The 21,666-nt window shown below is 40.0% G+C and overlaps 1 protein-coding gene across 9 annotated transcripts in view; it reads right to left on the bottom strand.

The window, feature by feature from the left end:
- TTLL5 (tubulin tyrosine ligase like 5) overlaps positions 1–21,666 on the bottom strand; it is a 124,182-nt gene that overhangs the window by 52,396 nt on the left and 50,120 nt on the right. For 8 of the 9 annotated variants that reach the window (XR_004060747.1, XR_004060748.1, XM_030948878.1 and 5 more), the window contains 6 exons: positions 20,812–20,958; positions 18,567–18,658; positions 15,565–15,698; positions 14,831–14,944; positions 14,057–14,464; positions 11,816–11,994 (listed from right to left, as the gene is read on the bottom strand). Coding sequence is in view for 7 of the 9 variants with exons in the window: in XM_030948878.1 (XP_030804738.1) it covers positions 11,816–11,994; positions 14,057–14,464; positions 14,831–14,944; positions 15,565–15,698; positions 18,567–18,658; positions 20,812–20,958 (1,074 nt within the window). In the remaining 2 variants the exon portion in view is untranslated. The remainder of the gene's footprint in view (positions 1–11,815; positions 11,995–14,056; positions 14,465–14,830; positions 14,945–15,564; positions 15,699–18,566; positions 18,659–20,811; positions 20,959–21,666) is intronic. The other variant, XM_030948883.1, reaches the window with a different exon arrangement.

Raw genomic sequence — 21,666 nt, 5'->3', positions numbered from 1 at the left:
CCCAGTCCAGCATGGACCAGGTTACTGAAAACACAGGAGAACAGAAGCTCAAGCCAAAGTACATTAGAGGTGCAAATACAGAGAAATTCAGTTCAGCATCTTCAGGGTGGAGGGAACCTTCAGGAAGCTGAGATGGTCTAGCAGGTCTTGCTGAGTACATTACACCTGAAACTTTTCAACAGTTACTCTGCAATCAAGCTTCAACAAAATTCTGAATTCCAAATTGCTCTTTCAAAGCATGGGAGATGAAGAGATTTAAAAGAAAAGTTCCATATATATTAAAATGCACAAAATATTTTCTTAATCCAGCCTTGGTTTTGGCTGGAATACTTCACCTTGCCTGAAGTGTTCTGAAAACTGAACAATAAGCACAGAAAACATTAATTTAAATAAAGTTTCAGAAGACTATAAGCAATGTAAGACAAGATCTTACAGTGGGACATTATCAGGCAAGCTTAGCAATGGGTACTCTTATCCACCTTATACAGAAAACAATATTAGGTGACATTTTGGTGCCTCTACCTCATCCTTAACGTTGCTGTGTTCTGTGGAATTTAATTAACATTTAAAGCATCTTCATTGCAGTAACAGAAAGCTTCAAATTACATTTAGTTCTGATTGTGCCAGGCACTATACAAATACCTAACAATGACAGTTGCTGGTCACAAAGAATTTATTGTCTGAAAAGAAGGAAGAATGGTAAATGATGCAAACACAGAAGGCAACATGGTAAATAAAATAGGTTATATACAATTCTTAGCTTGTCAGCAACAGCGATCACAACTTTGCTAACACATTCAATGTGTGAAATGAAGATGATTTCATCCAATTTTCTCCCCTCATTATCTTGATGCCAAGAACCATTTAGTCTGATGAGTAACGACCTCAATCCTACTCTATTACTGTGACATGCTTTCCTCTTTAATTATCATTGTATCAATGTATCATCGCTTATTTAAAAGCTGTCTTTTTAAGCAGATGAGCAAATAGCTTAGCATGGGTAATAGTGACATGGCACACATTCCAGACAGACAGGTGTTTAAACTACAGAAGGATTAAAAACAGGCAAAGGATTCACAAAGAGAGAGAGAACACCGGCACGAATACAAGGTTTATCTGCAGCCAGCCCACCCAGACAGGTGTTACTGCTTGTTACTGTGCCATGCTTTGAGACATCTCAGCTGCTATAATTAGCTGGCCAGGATGTTTGGGAGGATTACTGAGGCACCCCCAACACATCTGTGCTCAGCAGCGGCTTCATTTTCTAGTCTCCCTGTGCACCTGATGGAACTGCATTCTTCCCTTTACAGAGGCAAACACTTAGCAGCAAATCACTTGGTACTTTGGTGTAAAAGGTAATGTAGAGCATCTGGACCAAAATACCCATATAGAAGAGCTTGTAGCTTCAGAAACAGTACTAATGGAGCAAAACCAAACAGAAAATCTCTCCAAAACCAAGAAAGACTAGCGGGGCTACAGACAAGATGGTTATTGGTGTAGATCCATAAGAATTAGGATAGTTTTCAAATTGAATTGCAACAAGATGGGCTCAAACTCCCCTGCTTGGTAAGATTTCTGGTTTTCATTAGCAGCAATGGACTTGAGAATATTTTTCCTGACACTGACAGTATGATAGGAGACCTGTGCAGCCTACACTGCACACTTCAAACACCCTAATCTTCAAACATCTACTGTCACATCTACACATTCTTTGCAGACCTTGCAAAAGGCAAGACAATAAACACCTAATCTCTCATGATAGAAGGATTTGTAAAGTTTTGCTACATTTTTTAAACTGATTGGAACAGCAAAGATGTCAGAAGCTGAAAGGAACATGCTGACTGAAGAACACCATGATATAGTAAATCCCCAAAAGCTTTCACGGAAGGAAAAGAGCCCACTTGATGTACTTATGTTTATGATACAATATGAAAAAATGGGGGGAGGGAACAAGAACATATAGGTTGTCACAGCCATATCAATAGAGACCCCTGTTAGAAACAGTACTTATATGCACTGTTACATTTACTTAAATATAATGCTAATAAAGCCAAAAGACAAATTATTGCATAATGCCGAAGTATTTTTCTACATTTATTTTTATTTTTAAATGTTACAAGCTAGGTTTACGACTGCAATACACTTGCCTTGCCAGCAGAGAGACATAAGCTTAAAAGAACTCATTTCTATGGTCATGCCTTATTCAGAGAAATTTATTTCTGAGAATGATATCCCAAAGTGCTGAATATAGGAGTTGAGGGGTTTGTTTTCGTAAATCTGCTTTTAAAATTCAATATGAAATATGAACTCTCCAAGTAGAGATAGGAATAAAACCTTCAGGACAGAATTTGCTTCCAATTAATAGCAGCCTACAGACAAAGATCCATTGTATATTACTTCCAAGAAATCACAAGCAAGAGTCAGAAAAAGAGTTTCATATCTTTTCACTTTTCTGATCCACATTATACTAATTCTTCAGGAGTTTCCCATTATCATACTCAATCTTTTTTCTACAATAAATTTAGTATTTTCTTTTTGATCTTCTCTAATAGCTGAAATAAGCTAAAACCATCAATTATAACAATCAGAAAAAGAAAACAATAATAATGAGTGTTGCAGATCAGCCCCCACGGATTAAGGAAAAGCCTCCAAAGCCCTGAATGCTTCTCTTACTAGTTTGTAGGAGTCAACCAGGGTGAACAGGGACACAACACCACCAGAAGTTGTTACTCTGCCCCTCTTGGCAGGCAGCGAAAAAGTGACTTAAATTTTCATTACCAACATCCTGAACAGCAGATCCAAAGAGTCACTGGTCAACATGTTACAACAAGCAATACACTATAAATTACCTACTTGATCCTCTCCAGTTGGCAATTTTAGTACTTTTCTGGCAGAAGCCAGTCATGTTGCCTAAAAAGTGGTGGAGCTCAGGGATCTACGAAGTCTAAAGATAATTTCTCTTACTTGGAGCCACACTGCATCCTCTGCAGTTTACACATCTCACATTTCCATTTGGATATTTCTGACTGGTGAGGAGGAAAAGGGGTCCAGAGCTCAAGCTATATTTCACATGTCACATAGAAAAGATATGTCAAAAGAATGCAGTAACCATAGGCCTACTTCATCTCTTCAAAAAAACCCCTCAAAATGATAAAATTTTCACAGTCAGAAATGGAAGGAGACAGTTTTCAGCACAACAAACCCTATCAACAAAGGCATACATGAATAAACTGTTTAATGAGAAACCTTTTTGTTTAAAGGAGGACTGGACAGGATCATGATAAGATACATGTAAGATTACTACTCCTCTGCCTTAGGATCAGACCAGAATCCTTAAATTTTGATGAGTCAGGCAGGACAAGATGACATTGTATCATAAGCCCAAAGAGGGAACCATTCCCCTTGAAAACTGAAAATGTGCAAAATGTTTCATCATTTGCATTCTCCTTTGCCTTTCAATCTATTTTTACCATATGCTCTATAAGCACGTGTATCCATAAGTTTATCCAGTTTGACTCCTTCTCAACTCTTCAGCCAATCCCTAATTCTCCATTTTATTACTTATTGTTCATCCAGCAATGCCAACGTTATCGAGCAGCTTGCAAATGACATGTACTTTTTCTTTCATTACCTGGCTTTCATAGTCACAAGTATTTTCACTTGCCAACCCTTCCTCAAACACAGACACCCCTAAGGCTTTCAAGATCCATGAAATCTTTAACAGAAGGGAAGAGCTAAGAACTTGCCATGTGGAGAGAAAAAAAAAGTGAAGAAATTTTTCTGTATTCTTTCAGTTATTTTTCTTCCTTCAGCCTTCAGAGATGACTGACTACAACAATATAAATACTCACTGTTAACCTGTCCTCTCCCTAGAGTGTGTTGTATTTTCCTACCTTTACCACAGAGCTCCCAGGTACATCTGGGATCCAGGACAGCTACCAGGACTTGGTCTAACAGCTTACTGGCAGGTCTGCCAGTACTACTGGAAGTAGTCCAGCTGCCTTGCCTTCCTTAATGCATCAAGATACTGGAATCCAACAGGCCACCCCAGCATGGGGGGGGGGGGAGAAGAAAAAAAAAAAACACACTATCTTAATGTGCCTTTTAAAAGATAAAGGAAACCCCAAATCACAAATAAGACATACACACACCCACTGTGTGAATAGTGTAACAAAATGTACCACTCCAAATTCCATGAGGAAATAATGTAATACAAACAAATTTTTCTAAAACCACCTTTCTGTTACCCAGAGGCCATCTTGCTGACCACACTCCATGCTAAAGCACCTTCATTTTATGTACAGATTGAATTTGCAGTAACAACTGGCCAGGAGGGAAGAACTGGGGCTAACAGGCTGGGAAGTGTGAAATCTGTGTGTGCACCAAGGCTGATCTGGCCAAAGGCCTGTGACATTCCTTCTTTGCTCTCTGAGCTTACCGGCTTACAGGATATACATATGCATACACAGCACAAGTGTTCCAGTCTCCAGAAAACGTTCCAGACAAAGACCTGCCAAAGACATTCCTGGGAAACCTGACAAACTTGCAAATTCCTTTGTAGTGTCTCCAGCATATGCATCCATTTAACAATGAAAAAAGAAAACTCAAGTTAGTGCTGCTGCTCTGGATGGCTGAACTCCCCCCTCTTCCTTCTCCTGAAAAAGTCAGGCTTTCATTTAGACACTCTGCCTCAAAACTTCCAGTGGGAGTGATTTTTTACAAGGCACAATCCTGCCAAAAGTTTGATGATCAGGGTGTAATCTTTCCCATAACATGAGACCTAGCTACTCAGCCTGGCCTGTTTGGTGACTATCTGCAGATGTTGCTGCATCATAACAAAACCCTCTACTTCTATTCCCTGTGGAGCCTCAGAGCAGAAGGAGTTCAACATAAGCACTGCAGAAACTACAGTGATATTTTCACTTCCTACAAACTCTGCTGAGACCAACTGGTTACATTACCGATGCTGCTACAAATCAGTAGTAATAAAAGTAATTCCAGCTCCTGTGTGAAGAGCTTGAGTGAGGAGAAGATGGGGCCCTGCAGCAGTGCAGAAGTGTGTGAGAGGAAAGAAAAATACCCCTTAGAGGTAACGGCCTGCTTCTTCCTTCTCTTACTACGTACAGTAAGATGCCTTTTTTCTTTACACTTCCCTTTCTCTCCATCAGTGGGAGTGTAAAAACCAAAGAAGCTGTCACATAAGGAAACTGAAACTAAGATAAAGTGGGTTGAGTCAAACCAAGGGATTATCACCGGAAAAAACCCAAAACTCCTCGGCGGGGAAAACAGCCTCACTGAATTTCTGTAAGTATTTGCTGCACCCTAAATTTAGTGCTCTTGTTATGCTGTTCAGGTCTAGACAGGAAAGAGCTGATGCCCACTGGGACCTATACAGGGTGTTTTGGCAGACTGGCAGTTTGCTCTGTTGAGGACAAGGCAGGCAAGGGTACCATACTGTGTAACTAAAACAGTTAAATGAGGAGTGGTGTGGCTTCCAGTATTGCTGTAGCTGATGTTAAGATGAAGCTCACTATTTTGGGATTCCCATAGCACATACGGGGTCCCTCTGGGACACTGTAAAATGCCCCATTCAGTTCTTCCTCACTCCCTCTCCCTGGTCCTAAGGTTTAGTAAACTCACCTGCTTCCTTCTCATTTCCACCTTCTGTCTAACAGGAAACGTAGAATAGGACAAGTGCCCCATCCTCCACTGGATCTGTCAGTATGTTTGCAAGAATCCTGGCTGCTGGATCTTGGGCACTGACTGGTTGCATAGCACAAAAGGAGGCAGCTCTGTATAGCCCTTGCCTGGGTGGTCTGATGTTATCCCTGTGATTAAACTCCCCGGCTGCAAGAATTGGAGCTATTCCTGATGATAGCTGGGACCTGAAATCTCTCACTCTCCCACACACACAGAGTCAGAGCTCCCATCAGGTTTCCCCTCCTTCTCTTCCTCCTCCTCTCGGTCAAGCTGGCCAATTCAACACATTCTTCAGCTCCCCAGCATTAATAACTATGAAGTACTACAGCCTGCTAGATATCAGCTCCAGCTCCCCCCCATCACTGGGCAGTGATAGGGACCTCACACAGATACAGCATTGCAGAAGAATTTTTACCTTACAGCATGCTTCAGAAAGAAGTAGCATGCTATTTACAAAGAAAAACACTCATACGCATCCAGGATCCAGCCACCTGGCTCTGGATGTATACACACGCTGTGTATTTTCATGTCCTCCCTGCAGAAAGTCATGCAATGCAAACACATGGAAATATTTTATGCTAAACACACATGAAATAAAGACTTCAGATTAAAGCTTGGTATAAAAGGAAAAGTAGATAAGCCTGGATAAGCCTTCATCCATCTGTCCATCAAGAAAGGCTAATGACTTACACTAGGTACAGGTAAAAAAACCCTCTTAGTTCAGCTGTGCAGAAACCACAAAGTACTCAGTAAGATCTCTACATCATAAAATCAAGGCAAGAAAGGCAATAAAGTTCCTCTCCAATGAAATAGGCTTGCTGAACTGTATCCCTCAGGTCTCCTTCCCCAACTCACTACCAACATACCTGCCTTGTTTCCCCAACAGTACTGTAACCATCTTAGGCTCATGTGAGCCAATGGGCATACTGAACAAGAACATTTCGGGAAACTGAAAAACTGTTTTACCATGCACCATTAACCACTACACTGCACACATTGACAAAGACATCATCACTCTGTAAAAATAATTAGCAAGCATCCAATTGACATAACTAGGGAAATCACCGATTTCAGATACTTTGTTCCTCACAAGTGTCTCAGAAACCCCCTTATCATAATGAAAATATTGACTCCAGTAAAGCAAAGTAACAAAGAAAATCCCATAAACATGGAAGCAGCACACAGCACATGCTCTTCAGTATAAAAGGTCAGTTCAGATCAATGGCCCAGCAAACTCACTGCCCTGACATATTTCAGAAGATGAAAACAATTTTGGTTTTCATGCATATAACAAATATCTTATTGATAAGGCAAATAATTTTTTATTTCTGTAAAACCTAGGAATCTATCATTTGCAAAATGCTCATTATTCTGTCTGATGAAACTGTGGCCTACTAATTTTTCAACCTTAATGGTATCCCATTTTGGGAAGTTTCAGAAGGTAAATAAATTCGGTGACAATACCTATTAACTTTTACTACAATTTTTTATGTCCATCTTAACAGCACTTGATGAAAGCTTGTCAAAAACCTTTCTGGAAGTTTGAATATTAACAAGATAAACTGAGTGCTGTTTTTCTCAGTTCAAAGAATTCTAATAGATAGTACATAAGAGATTACTCACTTTCTTATGGCCATTGGAGATCAGATACCTCCTTATTAGCCTACTCAGCCTCTGCCTTACCAGGTTGATGCTGGACCCTCAAAGGCACACTTACCATAGAGATCTCTGTTGCTTGCTCCCAGACACACTGGGTAGCTAATGAGAGGCACACTTTTCTATTTTTGGATGCTGTAGAGTAACTATAGTTAGATTGCACATACTGCAAAAATCAGGCAGTATCTGAAATATATAGTATGGATAGAGGTACCTAACTCCCACTGTTGTCATGATCTCAAAATGAGCTTTATTATTACACAAAAAATAGAAATAGTAGAAAAACACAACTTAATGACAGGCAAAGTGCTCCTACACACTTTGTATGACTGTCTGTGAGGACTGAAAACTGAGTACAACAGAACAAAACTGCACATCAGTAAAGCTTTACCTTCCTACATCTCCATCTCTCATATGTTAAGAATTGTATATGTCATGAGTATTAGTGTGAAGTTCCTACTTGATCTTCCAGAAGTGAATGGAAAGGACTGACAAAACAGAAAGCTAATGTAAACACAAAAATCTTGTTTTCTTCAGAGAACAGATCTTAAACATCTTTTTCAAAGTTCATCAGATACTTAAATTTTTCCCTTTGGACATTAGTATTTGATTAGTAAATAATGAAGTAGTATCAATAATATCATTAAAAAAACCCTCAATAATAAACTAATTTAATACAGAGGCAAGAAAACAAGAGTGTAAAACAGGAAACACAAAACAGGTGCTTTGGGCATGGGTAGAAAACTGAAGAACAGCAGGGACTGGAGAGGGACAGAGGTGGACTCCCAACCAGAATGACAACACCATTCCAAGCACAGCTGCTGAGGCTACATTCTTGGGAACCCCAGAGACCCACACTACTGTATGGACACCAGAAGCAATTCTCACATAAACAGGAAAGGAAAACAAGCTTCCCAGCTGCTCTTGGAAGGAGCTATGTATTCAGAGCACCCCAGCCTACAAGACACAGCTTGGTGCAACACAGGGAACCAATGCATTCAACTCTCACATAGAAGTTCTTGCCCTTGGGGGGAAAAAACCCAAAACACACAAACCAAAAACCACCACAAAAATACAGTCCACAGCAACACCAGTATTTTCAAGTCAATCTTTCATATACCCCCTCCAAATCAATGGTCCTAATCTTATCATGAAACATAATTAAATCCATATATCAAGTCCTTTTCATACCAGCCAGGTACTTTCCAGAAAGGTAGACTAACTCCAAGTTTCTGGAATGGCTTTAAACAGATGTACTATTTTTATTATTAGATAAGTAATGTTCTAATCTTCGTGCCAATTTACTTAAGACTGCTTTTTAAAAAATACTATCATATTTCAAGTGGTTTAAAGTAGTTTTACAGAAGTGAAAAAGGGGAAAATAATTCAGAGTTTCCTGTCTAGAAATGTATAGGAAAGTAGTGCCCTGTTTAATTAAGTGATCCTGATATGATCCCTTTCTCTACTCTCCTCTCAGTTTTCCATCCCTTAATTCCCCTGTCCTAAAGCCATCAGTTTCATAACCCAGTACCCTCAAACACTCCCATCTCAAGCCTTTCCCTCCTTCATCTCATACCAATAGTCTTTGACTTGCCAGTTCTCTCCAGGTATTTACTAAATCCTCTCCCACATATTTCTCTGTCTCATCTGTCCTTGCCTTCCCCCTTCCTGGTTCAGGCCAAATCCTGTTCTGCCCAAATCTAAAACTATGTAGCACTCCCAGGTAGCTTCAACAGTACCTGTTGTTCTACAAATCTCTTTCCAAACTGCCAGCCTACTCAGCAAACTCCTGCACTTCTATTTACTCAATGCCCCTGCTTCCAATCTACATCCATGCCTAACAGTTCAAAGTCAGATATCCTGGTTCCAGGTCCCTCAACAATAAGCCCAAGCCCTGCTGTCCTACTATTGTGTTTTATTGTATGCTGATACCTCTACTGCCCTTGTTGTCTTGGCAGCCCTGTCTTCTCACAAAACCCCTGGGCCTTTCTTGCAAGACAGGATTTAAAATCCAGGCTGGATCAAAAAATAATCAGAATGACTCTTTAATGACTGACAGAAGAGCAAAATATGTCCATGTGAAAGAAAAAAAAAACCACATAAGTAGTAACTGCATGCTTTAGTTATTATACACTGAGCCTTGCAGCTACATCTGAACCTTCCAAAACATCACTGTTTCAAGTGTGCTTAAAAATGATGGTCTCAGTTTAGAAATTGCTATGCGCCATAAATTCAGTACTGAAGAAACAGATTGCCTTAAAAACTGTTCTCAACTAAATCCAAATTTTCATACTAAGCCAACTTCAGATTCAGATTTCAACTTTCCAAAGGCATTATTTAAAAAACACAGCCAGAAAAATCACAGTAGAGAGCAGATGTCTAGAACTGAATGGACACAGGCTCAGGAAGGAAACTCTTTGTCAGACAGAATTCCAGTTCTAAACTTCTCATTGGCTTATGAATTCCTTTCTACAGTGATCATTTTCGTGATGACAGAAGATGACAAAGACAACCCATGTTTCTATATTTCTCTACTGAAACAAAGCCTGTGCAAACACTGCATAGTTGAATACAAAATATAGCAGAGTCAGAAAATCAGCAGTGCCTAGGAGCTGAGTGTCTGTTGTTTGCTTGTTGCAAAGCAAATTAGCACCATCATCTTCCTACTAGCCAACTCCCACCTCTTCTGTGGGAAAGTATCTTGGAAAAGCAATGCAGACACATTTACTGTAGCCAATACATTTCCAGGCTACCCATGCACTTCACAGACTTTCTCACTCCTGAGTATACCTACAGAGACTGACTGCTGGCTAAACAGGTTTCAGCTGCCACCAGAGTATGCTCCTTTGCCACCCAACACAGCTGTGCTGCTCAGGAAACTGCTCTGGCCTTCCCATACAGATCTTTCAGAACTCCCCTCTTAACTCCCCCTTTTATACTTCCTAATTTATCTAGGAGTAACTAGCCATGGTAGGAATACAGGAGTTTAAAAATAATTTCATTTTTGCAGCTACACAAATGGCTGCAAGAAGACATATTGTGTTCTCTAGACAGACCTAACAAACCACAACAGTTGAAGCAGAATGGGTAATGAATGATTTTAGGGAAAAAAGTCTATGAACTTATTTTTCAAAGTTCTTTTCTGGAAAGATTGAAATGAAATAGATACATTTCAATTTTTTTCCCCAAGTATTTGTTTAGATAGTAACTTTTGTCCAAGGAGGCAGTTTCCATCACATATTTAGCTTTCAACAAATCAGCATTTCCTGAATGAAAATGTTTCACTATCAAAGTTTTTGAACAGTTTTACTGACAACATTTCACCTAAAACCAGCTGAGAACCAGACTCATAGCTCTAAGTATTACTAGACAAACAAACAAGAACAAATTGTCTAAAAAGGATCTGGTCTTATTGCAAGAGCAGGCCTCAGCATCACCAGTACAGCCAGTGCTCACAGTCTCTCCTGAGTCCAGCAACAAGAAGGGACTTTATTATTTGACATATCTTTTAAAAAGTAAGGCCTATCTGCAAAGAAAAATCTATTCAGCTTCCCAAAGCTATAAATGTAGCCCACATTTTGAAATATATTTCCAATAGCACAACTAGTTATTCAAAATCTGAACATAATAAAATTGAAAGAAGCAAAGAGAAGCAAATACCAGCAGCTGTTGCAACTATTAAACATGCCTCAGAAAACTCAGAAAAATATAACCATTAAAACAGTAATTCCAAAATACAAGAATCAAGCTAAGACATTCAAATTGTTTGTCTCCAGCAAGTAAAGAGAAAAAAATTACTGTCCAAGGCAAAGTGCCTATGCTAGAAAATCTGCACTTGGCAGCTTAATTAACTGAGAAGTGCTCAACTTGAACACCTTAGATGAGTTCAACTGTAGCATATTATAAAGCAAAAAAATGTTTCTGTGTAGCCATTTAGGACATAATTCAACATGAAATATGAAACCAAGTGGAATGCTACCAGAACTCAATCATGTATCACCATGTTTGACAAAAGGATTATCATTCCCTATGCTAGTAAGTATTTCATTCTGTCTTTACAGTGTTATTGGAATATAGAATTTACATCAGAACCCATTCTGCAGACTTTCATTGCCAGCACTGTGATGACACACTGGAGGAACAAGGAAGCAAACTGCATGGAATCACAAATCTGAGAAGACTTTAGTTTATTGTCTAATAAGACAAAGCATGGATTCCATTTTTTGTAGCATTTTCTAATCCTCTGCCTTTTCTCCTATAAAATTACTTCAAGACACTCTTGTCAACTCGCAGAAAAATCAAAATTTTGGTGACTGTAAACACTTTGAAACAACAGGACAGAGATGAATTTTCAGGACATTTACTGCATGCAGTCTATCTCAGCCCAGCCCAGTGCTCACACAGAAGCCTGTAACAAACTTCTCCCTTGCACAGGGACTCTACTTCAGCGCTTACATACCTGCTGTGTAACGAGACTGACGTGGCTTGGTGGGGAATGCTGGCAGGCTGCTTGTTTTTCTGCCAGCTGCTGCAGTTCTGCTGCTGCGGGCCCATGACGTTTGGCCTGGGCAGGGTGTTCTGCATCCTTGTGCATCCTGGCTGAGCCCATGCACGGCCCGCTGGAGCTGCGATGGAGACCTACCAAACAAACATTGCAATGCGCTCCATGAGCAATATGTCAGACCCTCAGCCTGCTGATCAGACACACAAAAGCAGATAAGACACCAAGAAGAATATAGAATAGACCTATTCTGCATGGGTATTGCTGAAATGAACAATTAGCAATTCCAAACATGTATTCTCTTTATTACAATGTATCTAATGGCAACCAATTCCAGAGATGTTGGCAGCTGTTACTTAAGCTAAATCTGTAAAGTTTTTCCTTAAGAACAAATGGATCTCTTTAGTAAGTCTCGGGGCCGGCTGCTTGTTCTCTGCCCCCGAGGTGAGTTGGGTGGTCCAGGGAGCGACCCCAGGCTCTGAAGAATGAGGCTGGACTCTTTGTTGTTCGGTCTTCAGGTTGTTTATTAAGTCTTATCTACAAAATTTTCTTCCTGGCAGACAGAGGTCTGACCAGCAAGGCAGCCACGACGCTCTCCGCCCGCCCCCAAGGCTGCGCCGTCTCTTATACCACAAATTACGTATATCATATTTACCTTTACCTTCCAATACCTATCACCCATGTTAGACAGTGCACCTATATTCTAAACCAATCCCCAAGTGCTAACATCACAGCAGAAGATGGAGGCCAAGAAGAAGAAGGAGAAAGGCTGGACACACCCAGTTCCATCTTGCCTCCTGAACCCCCATACCAAAAAACCCAAAATCTTCTTTTCCAGCCCGTGATAATTTCACTATTATTCTACATAAACTGTTGTGGCTTGCTGATCTTCATATAAGGTTGGTAATTTGCTCCACGGGTCATAATCAAAACCACAGGTGTCTTGGGCTCTGTGACAGGGTCTCTGAGACCCCTAGCAGGGGTCCTGGTGTCCTGGACAGCCAGAGGTGTGTCCTGGGTCCCGACAAGTAAGCTAACTCAGTTGGGAAGTAAGATGTATTTTAATACTTAAGGGGTTGTCAATATATATACAGCAACCCCAGCAAACATGTGCTGACCCTGACACACAACCTAGAACAAATAAATACCATCAAAATACCAAAAAAAAATAGTATTATCAGGATCACAGCTGTTAAGCCTGTGTGTGGTTCCCAAAAGTTTCCAGAGATTACAGTCAGCATGCAAATTCCTACAGTTTCTACTACACTTCAGGTTCTTTACACTCTAAAAGCTGCATTGCTTAAATGAGTACTATGACAGCATGATAGATCTCTAAATCTTGGTTTTGGGATACCCTTGGATATGGCAGTGCTAAAACACCCTAGAGAATGAGATATTGCAATGATTCATTCAGATCCTTCTTTTCTGGAGGTCTTGACACACCTTTAAGTATTCAACACTTATGAGGTTTCATTACAAGATTTCTCCGCTTGATAGGCAACCAGAGAACTAAGAACAGCACATAGATTGAGACAGGACTTCTGCTAATGAAAAGAACATTAAAGCCACTAAAGACAGATGAGATCAGTAACATAATAAAGAAAATATACTATACTTAATTTCATGGCTCTTTTTGAACAAGTTCAAAGGCTGAGTTCAAAGCACAAGGCTGAGGGGAGACCTTATCACTACAACTACCAGAAAAGAGGTATTTTTGAGGTAGGGGTCAGCCTCCTCTCCCAAATAACAAACAACAGGACAAGAGGAAGTGGCCTCAAGTTGTACCAGGAAGATTTAGACCGAATATTAGGAAAAATGTCTCCACCAAAAGGGTTGTCAAGCACTAGAATGGGCTGCTAGGTAGTGGTTGAGTCATAAATCATGAAGATACTTAAAAGACATGGAGTAAATGCAGGTCTTAGGGACTTGGTTAATGCTGGACTTGGTAGCATTAATTGACTTGGTGATCTGAAAGGTCTTTTTGAACCCAAATGATTCTATGATTGCCTGTTCATTTAGTCAATAAAAGGCCATCTGCCCAACAAGGGTTGCATCCTGTACTCCTGCTTTCTGTAAGAAATTTAGCACCATCCAACAAGACTCAGTTCTGGAAATGTAAAATTTCTACCTACTCCACAACATAAATTACAGAGTGTCTGTACTGAACTCGCAAGTTACTATGAATCCCAGAGCACTCACCTATTTTTGCAGAGGGTATTTGGGATAATCTCTGGCTGTAGATCTGAACAGCTCTCTGAAAAGATGAGAATGGGCCAATGGTGTAGCTACCAGAACGACGATGTAACCCTGCAAGGCTACAAGTCTCAGTGGACACTGAGTTTGTGAGGACAGAAGAGCTGTCAGGAGCTGTGCTCTGCAAGGAGTGCAGTGGGGGTGGGGACTGAATCAGTCTGGGACCAGCTGGAGGAGCTGGCAATGAAGGCTGACCAGACACCTTTGGATTTTCAGAGGCTGCAGGCTGAGATGGCATCCAAGAACTGGTACTTCTCTGCAATGTGGCACCAGGAACAGAGGAAGAAGCACCAGGAGGGCTGCACTGAGGTAATTTCACTTCGGCATTTAAGGAGAAGGTGAGTCCTTCTGGAACTATACAAAGATAATGAACGTACTATAAGAGGAAAATCTGCTTTTTAGGTCCTTTGATAATATCAACACATCAAATGCCTACACTCAGACCCACTGAAGCCAAAATGACCTCATCCACCAGCAGAGACAAGAAGAGGCTCTACATGGTAAATACCTTCTTTCAAAGCCTGCCATATCTAGACCATCCCCCCCAGGGAGGGGCAGCTAACTCTTTCCCACTACCTACTCTACAGTATCTTCTCTTGTGTTTAAAAGTACAAACTGGGCATTTGGATCTCTGTTTGAACCCAAAGGTTCCAACCTTTCTTTAAAACAGTATATGCAGTCAATTTTTATTTTGATGATTATTTAAGTCAGTTCACTTACAGCTTGATTTAGCTTCTTTGGGTTTACAGCCTTTTAGCGCTCCTTCTGTGGACAAATCTGCAACTGAACTTTTGGAGTGATCGCCTTTTATGTTCTTCACCATCTCAGGATGGTCTACAACAAAATCAAGGAGTTAGGAAGTAGAACATTGCAAATCACTAGAACAATGCTGCAAAATTTACCCTTGCTGTGATTGACTTTATTGCTAATACTTCCTGTAGACCACACAACTTCATTGATGACAATTATGCTGTCATGTATAGTAGTATGGACTACTAGATACATACAGCTAGCACACTCTTCCTTCCATAGAATGCCTAATTAGGCTCAAATATACAGTCTCTGCCCTCCAATGGATACACTCACTGCAGGCAGCAAAATTTAAGATCTTGATTTCATTCATCCCTTACTTTGATTTCAGGATTCTCTGTTCATTTCAATTCTTACTGCCTTCAGTTTGCACATTCTCATTTCAGGCATGAACTACCATATCTAGTTCCTTATAAATACCAGTCTAAGTTCAACCCATTTCACTTCAGGAAAAGAAGGCAGGAGTGAAGCTACTCTAGTCTTCACATAAGACTGAGCTAAAAAAGAAGGAAAAATACCCCAAAAATATATGTAACCTCAGAAAACCTGAGTAATATTGTGGAGAGGTTGTTCTCTTTTCATAGACATAAGTTAAACTAGATTTGTCTGGGCAACATCATCTCAGAACTACCTCCAAAACTTACCACCTTGGGGCTGCTTCTCTAACTGGTGACTGCTGTTGCTGTGTTTTGTGGTTGTGGATTTTGTTCCTAGGAAGACACTTGCTGATTTGTTTTTCTGTGTGTAAAAAGTCAGTACTTCCTCCAGGTCACTTTCACTGCAGTAAGGAGAGAAGAATGGATGTAGAGTGAGGACACTAAGCTTTTCTGCATTTGAGTAACAATTAAAGAAAATAAACAATAAGGACACTAAAGAGTGGAGTGGGGGAAAAAAAGGTGACACTAGACAAGCTAATCATTTGCTCAGTTCTACAGGGTAAGAGCAGAAGGAAGGCAACATGCTCTGGTTAAACCTGAGATTCCCACTAAAATACCATCATCTTATGCAGTAGGAAATTCCAGGCATTCAGGAGCCTTCCCAGGATAAATAAAGAGCAAGTGAATACTTCGAACACATCTGGGGAGATTAGCTCAACATGAGAGATTCCATTCACAGCTAAATTTGTCAATCTTCTGCAGGTGCTCTTTAGAATGAGCAGATATTTTCTCATGAGAGAATTCAGCTCAGTCTCTGTTTCATAGTCACCATTAGTAGTTTCTGTTCAGCAGTAGGGGGAGAAGAGGAAAGAAGGCAAAAGCTTGTTAATTAGCCAAAACTGCAGGACAACCAGAACAGTCAATATTTTTGGGAAACTCACAAAACTTGCATATGTTTCTCATTTTCCTTACAAGAACAAAGTGGGACAGCCTCAATATCCTAAACATCTATTGGTCCCAAACCAGTATCAGTTACTTGGCCATTCTTATTAGAGCTTGTGCAAGCTGTAGTTCTGGTTGTTTGGTATCTAACATGCTTTCCTTTTGCTTTATAGTGTTGCCTCAGCACCAGCAAGTAGCTGTATGGCATGGCAAACACCAAAGCAAGTAGTATAGTGCCATCAACACGACAAGAAAATGTAACACAGGAGTATAAAGTAGCAGAGCAGCAGTTAGAATCTTTCAAAATATCCTCTGAATATCACAATTGTAACTAGCATTAGCTAGGTTAAGCTTTGGTAAAAACCACATCTAAAGCTGATACACTGAAGTTTCCAGCATGCCCTGAAGATCCAAACTTCACTTCTATTCTGGGAGGAAAAGTGAAGAGGAAATACAAGAATGAGAAGTTTTATGTGGAAAAGTGCTTTAAGCTTTTAAATAAGTTTACCAGTATGTATGTGTTTTTACAATGCACTGAGGACATTCAGAATCAGTGGTCATAGCATACGTACAACTGAACACAATGACATCCATGTGATATCAAAGTTAGAGAGTCAATGAGACCATCTCAATTAAGAAGAAACATTTATTACCCATTTTCTCCACTGTTGCATTCACTGTACTGCAGAATGAACACCCGAAGTGGAAATCTATCCCCTTTGCTTGGCTCCAAATGACTTGCTCACTGATTTAAGTTTGAAGCACCATGCCAAGTAGTGTCAGATATCAGAGTTTTCAAACATACCTCATACTTCATAAGAAGCAGAAAGATCATCCCTAGAAATTGTCTGATCATTGGCAAACTATTACATATATATATATATATATATATATATATATATATATATATCACTCAAATAACCTAGCAAAAACCTCCAGCCCCAGCCTAGACTGTGCATCAGGCCATGATGGCATGGTAGCCAGTAATATCAAAACAGAAGAATTTGCAGTTTTGTTCCATGCAGCTATCTCTTAACATTTCTGTTGCAAAAAGGAAAATTACCTGCCTAGGACACAACAGATATTTCGTGGCCAGAGTGTTCAGAGACCCAAAAGCCTGGGCCCACATAGTATGCATTTCTAGCAAGAGCAGTAGACTATGGTGTATGGCAGCCAGACATCTTGACCTGAAGATTTTTCTGCAATCCTCTAAATCTGTTGCAGTAATGACTCCATCAATTATATTAGCAAAAGGTAAAACACTTGTTTTCACAAGAATGTACCAAGACAGACTGTAAACCACCTGAACTTACTTAGGACGCCCCAGCTACCACCCACTTCTAACCATTCACTATTAGTTCTATCCAAAGAGAAAAAGAAGGAACACTTTAATAAGCAGTCACACAAAAGAAGTGATCATAATCTTCACAGAAAAAAGAAGATGGACACTGAAAAGGCAGGTAAACTCTGTCCAGATATTGACAGGGGTTCTTGCCTATATAGGCATGTCATATATTGACCAAATAATGGAGTCAAGAGGAATTGCTTTTTGTCCTCAAGAATCAGAGATTTTGAAAACATAATTGTGGTTCACTGAATAATTTCAGACCTCTCCATAGTTAGATAGTTATAATACCATTGTTTTTCATACAATGCTACAGGCCCTAAGGAATACTCAACTATTTTCAAAATATCCTTCTTACCAGACTTTTTAAAGTTTAAAGCAGATAGAGTGCAGTGATAGAAAATGCTGCTTTTCCATTGTGAAAGCAACTGCTTGAACTGAACTGCCTTAGCAGGCCAAATAAGAGGCCTAACTCCCTTCCTTGCTCATCTCAGAAAATCCAGACCTGGAAAATTCCTGAAGAGAGGCAGCAAGCATGAGATTTGTTTCTGAGAGCAGAAACTTGAGTCAGAGCTGTAACAACTGTTCAACCACAGCAGCTCCAGATCATCTGAGCAGCAGTTCTAGTTTCATTCTCCTTCTGAAGTACTGCCTTATTTGGTCCAGCATCACAGGAGAGGAAACCATTAACTCACTAGCAGCAGTTTGAAATTTACACAGGCCAGGACAACCACTGCTGTCATTTGGGAAATTACTTAATAGTCAAAACATCTATTCTATGTTCTTCCCTATGCACCAGTTGCTGATGTTACAAGTGTTTGGTTGCTGGAAGAGACAAGAGAAGACAAGCTCTGTCCCTCAGCAGGAACAGGTCTTAGAGTTAATAAAGGTATGTAGAGGCTTTAGATCAATCAAATCATCTTTAGAACAATGCTTCAAGGCTGAAAGATCATTTATCAAGGGGAATAAAATCTATTCCTACCTTGCTCTGGCAATGAAGTTCTCAAAATCTTGAGGATTCACTCCCTCCTCCTCTTCCTTTTTTGCTTGTTTCTGAACCATCAGCTCTGTTTCCTGTTAAGAAGTAGTATCAGTAAGTGTCTCTATGTTCCATGGCATAGCTACAGCTTCCAGAATACAAAACCCAATTCCATAGGAGCTAAGAAAAAAAGAACATTGCTACATACAGCAACATGAATAAATATGGAGAGCCCCAGAGACAGCATCCTAAGCATACACTCCTCCACCTGACACAAATGATTTGCTGAGAAAAGATCAAGTCTTCAAATATCTGTGCTGTTCCTTCAAGTACACTCTTTGCTAGAACATAAGGAAGTATGGAAGGGAAAAAAGAATTTAAATCAGTCATTACAGATATTGGGTCCCCTCTCCACTTTGTTGTTCCTGTCACAGAGCTCCTCCAAACAGCTTTTATCAATGCATTTGCCCCAGAAGTAGACAGATAGGAGGGAAAAAGTATAAAATTAATCTTAAAGAAACTGAAGGATGTCTGTAGAAAAATCAACAGATTTTCTACTATAAACTAGTAGTTCTCTTGAGTTAATTTCTTCTGTCAAGCAGGAAATTGAGGGCTTGTACACATACCAAAACCCCACTGCTTTAGCAAAGACTAAGAAAGTAAAACAGCACAGCCTATGGCAAATGTGCTTTTACAGTGAAATATACTGGAATAAATGGTAAGCCTTTGTGGGTGAAAATGGGAGAAAGTTTTCAGATACAAACAGTCTATTTTACAGCAGTAGAACAGGTTGGCACTAGAGGTTGGATTGATACAGACATATCTGTTCATTAGTAAAACCTTCAGACCTGTCTGAAATACCAGTACCAGTTTAAAAACTTTATCTCACCAGACTTGACCTCCACTTCATTTCTTCCTGCTGTTACCCTAAGCATTCCCAGGAAAAAAGGGTCAGATACATATTTTAAAACATAACTCAAGACAGGTAAGATAAAGCCAGTTTGGGACATCTTTACCATTTACTACTTAAGTAAATGTCTGGATAACATGCAATGGGTTTTACTTAATTTGCTGGAGTTGTATTCTTCTGTGTCATTATAGATGATATACAATCACAAGTATTAAATTTGCCATTTACTATATTAAATCTATTCATATTAAATCTGAAGTTACAAGTCAATGAAAGAAGTCTGTATGCTGAAATGCAAAATCAAAAAACCTCACAGCCTAACAGTTTCTCAAGGGCTTAAATACATATGCTCTGAAACCTCAAGTGACGTGTTCTCACTTGTTTTAACTGAGAAAATATGTTTATGCACTGATTTATTACCAGTTACACAGCTTTATTTTGTAAATTTACTCAAGAGTTAGAAGAAAATCCTAATGTTTGAATACAATTTGAGTGGAAATAATATCCAAAGCAGCTGCATTCTTCACTCACCACAAAGCCACCCAAGTGCTTTGTGGTTCCTCCTAACAGAGTACTTCAGCGACCATTAGGCATACAAGGCACTCCCTGGAACAGACTTGGTTTAATACCAACCTTGATTAGACAGATCAAGTTACCAGATGTCAGTTTTGACAAGGCAACATAAGTGAACATCCTCTCCTAAGGAGTAGAAGCTTGAAGGTCTCTGCACAGCTGCCTCCAAAAGCTGAATTTCAATTACCCTTGTTCTAACACTGAAGAAATGCTAGGGGGCAAAGGAAAGGGGAAGCTGTCCTTGCAGGACGAAGATTAGGTTGAAATCACTATGCTAAGAACAACACCACCTACATCTAAAGATGTGAAAATTATTTAAATTGGGACCCACAACTCCTTTACACCAAGCATGCTGAGCACATTACTATAGATACGTAGCAGTCCCTCAGTATAGGAAGCAAATAGTAAAATAAGTATTTCATGCTGTTCTGTATAAAACATCTTTAAAGAAGCCCCATAAAAATAAGAAGTGGGAAGAGGCATTACAAAGCATTAGAATCAAAGAGAAGGCAAAGAAAAAGCACACTGCCAGTTAAATTCCACTTCATTTCAGCACTTCTTTTTATGCACATAACTACTGGCCTGCACGTATTATGTAATAATATTGTTGTCTATCTGACAATTTCAACAAAGTACCATTGTTGGATGCACAGCTGCAAGAAGATCATGTAAATAACAGAAGAGTGTCTTTGAAACAGCCTGCACGAAACACTTTGTAAGAAGAAAAGAGGGACCAAAGAAACAATTTCAAAAAGAATAAGTCACCTTGTTGTAGTAGATGATGAACTCGCCCAGCTGGCGAGCCAGGATGCGCCGCCTGTCCGTCAGTCCTACATGACGGCTGGGGAGCAGCAGCCTCAGAGACGGACGCATGTTGCTGGCAGCTCGCTTCAAAAAGCGGATGATGAGGTCCTGCAAGCAAGACATCGAGTTAACCACGTGCCATCTGCAAGGTGTGGGGAGAAGAGAATAGAGATACTATAGCAGCTAAGGACTGGCAGGAACTAAACACACGGTCCTGAGAAAATGAGCGGAAACTGGCAGGCAAAAGCATTCTGCAATATGTACTTTTAATACAGCCTTATAAATGCAATGTGGGGGAGAAAAACAGTGGTGTATCTTGCCTGAAGCGAGTCAGAATTTTGAACACTTAGGAAGCGTTTGTCTCAAAAGCATAGCAGATAAAGGAAGAAAATAACCAATCAGCAAAATGCAGTGACACACCTGTAAAGTCCAGTATCTTATGAGAATGTTTTCAAAAACCCACATGCAATGTGTTAAAGGCAGCCTGTGGAAAGTGCACTGACATAAAACTCTCTCAACAGTACCACAGGAAAGGGGATCTTGGTCAGATATCTCCACTACAGTGGATAGCCCCATTTCATCATTTTTCATCTATATACTATTGCCACATCCTCTTCACAGCACTGGATATCTACAGCCATGTAATTCCAGTCCCTCACCATGTCTGCTTGACCTCTGGTGGGGGAAACATATGGCAAGGCAGATCCTAAGGCAAGATGCATCCTGTGGGTGTTTTGAACCCTTTCTGTCTCGCCTCTGGATTTGCTTTTGCTTAGGAGCTCTGCTAATGCATAAATGAGCAGCCTCACAGCCAAA

Source organism: Camarhynchus parvulus, chromosome 5 (assembly GCF_901933205.1).
Source record: "Camarhynchus parvulus chromosome 5, STF_HiC, whole genome shotgun sequence".
In the NCBI taxonomy this organism is placed as follows: Eukaryota; Metazoa; Chordata; class Aves; order Passeriformes; family Thraupidae; genus Camarhynchus; species Camarhynchus parvulus.
This window is presented reverse-complemented; position numbering and strand designations above follow the sequence as displayed.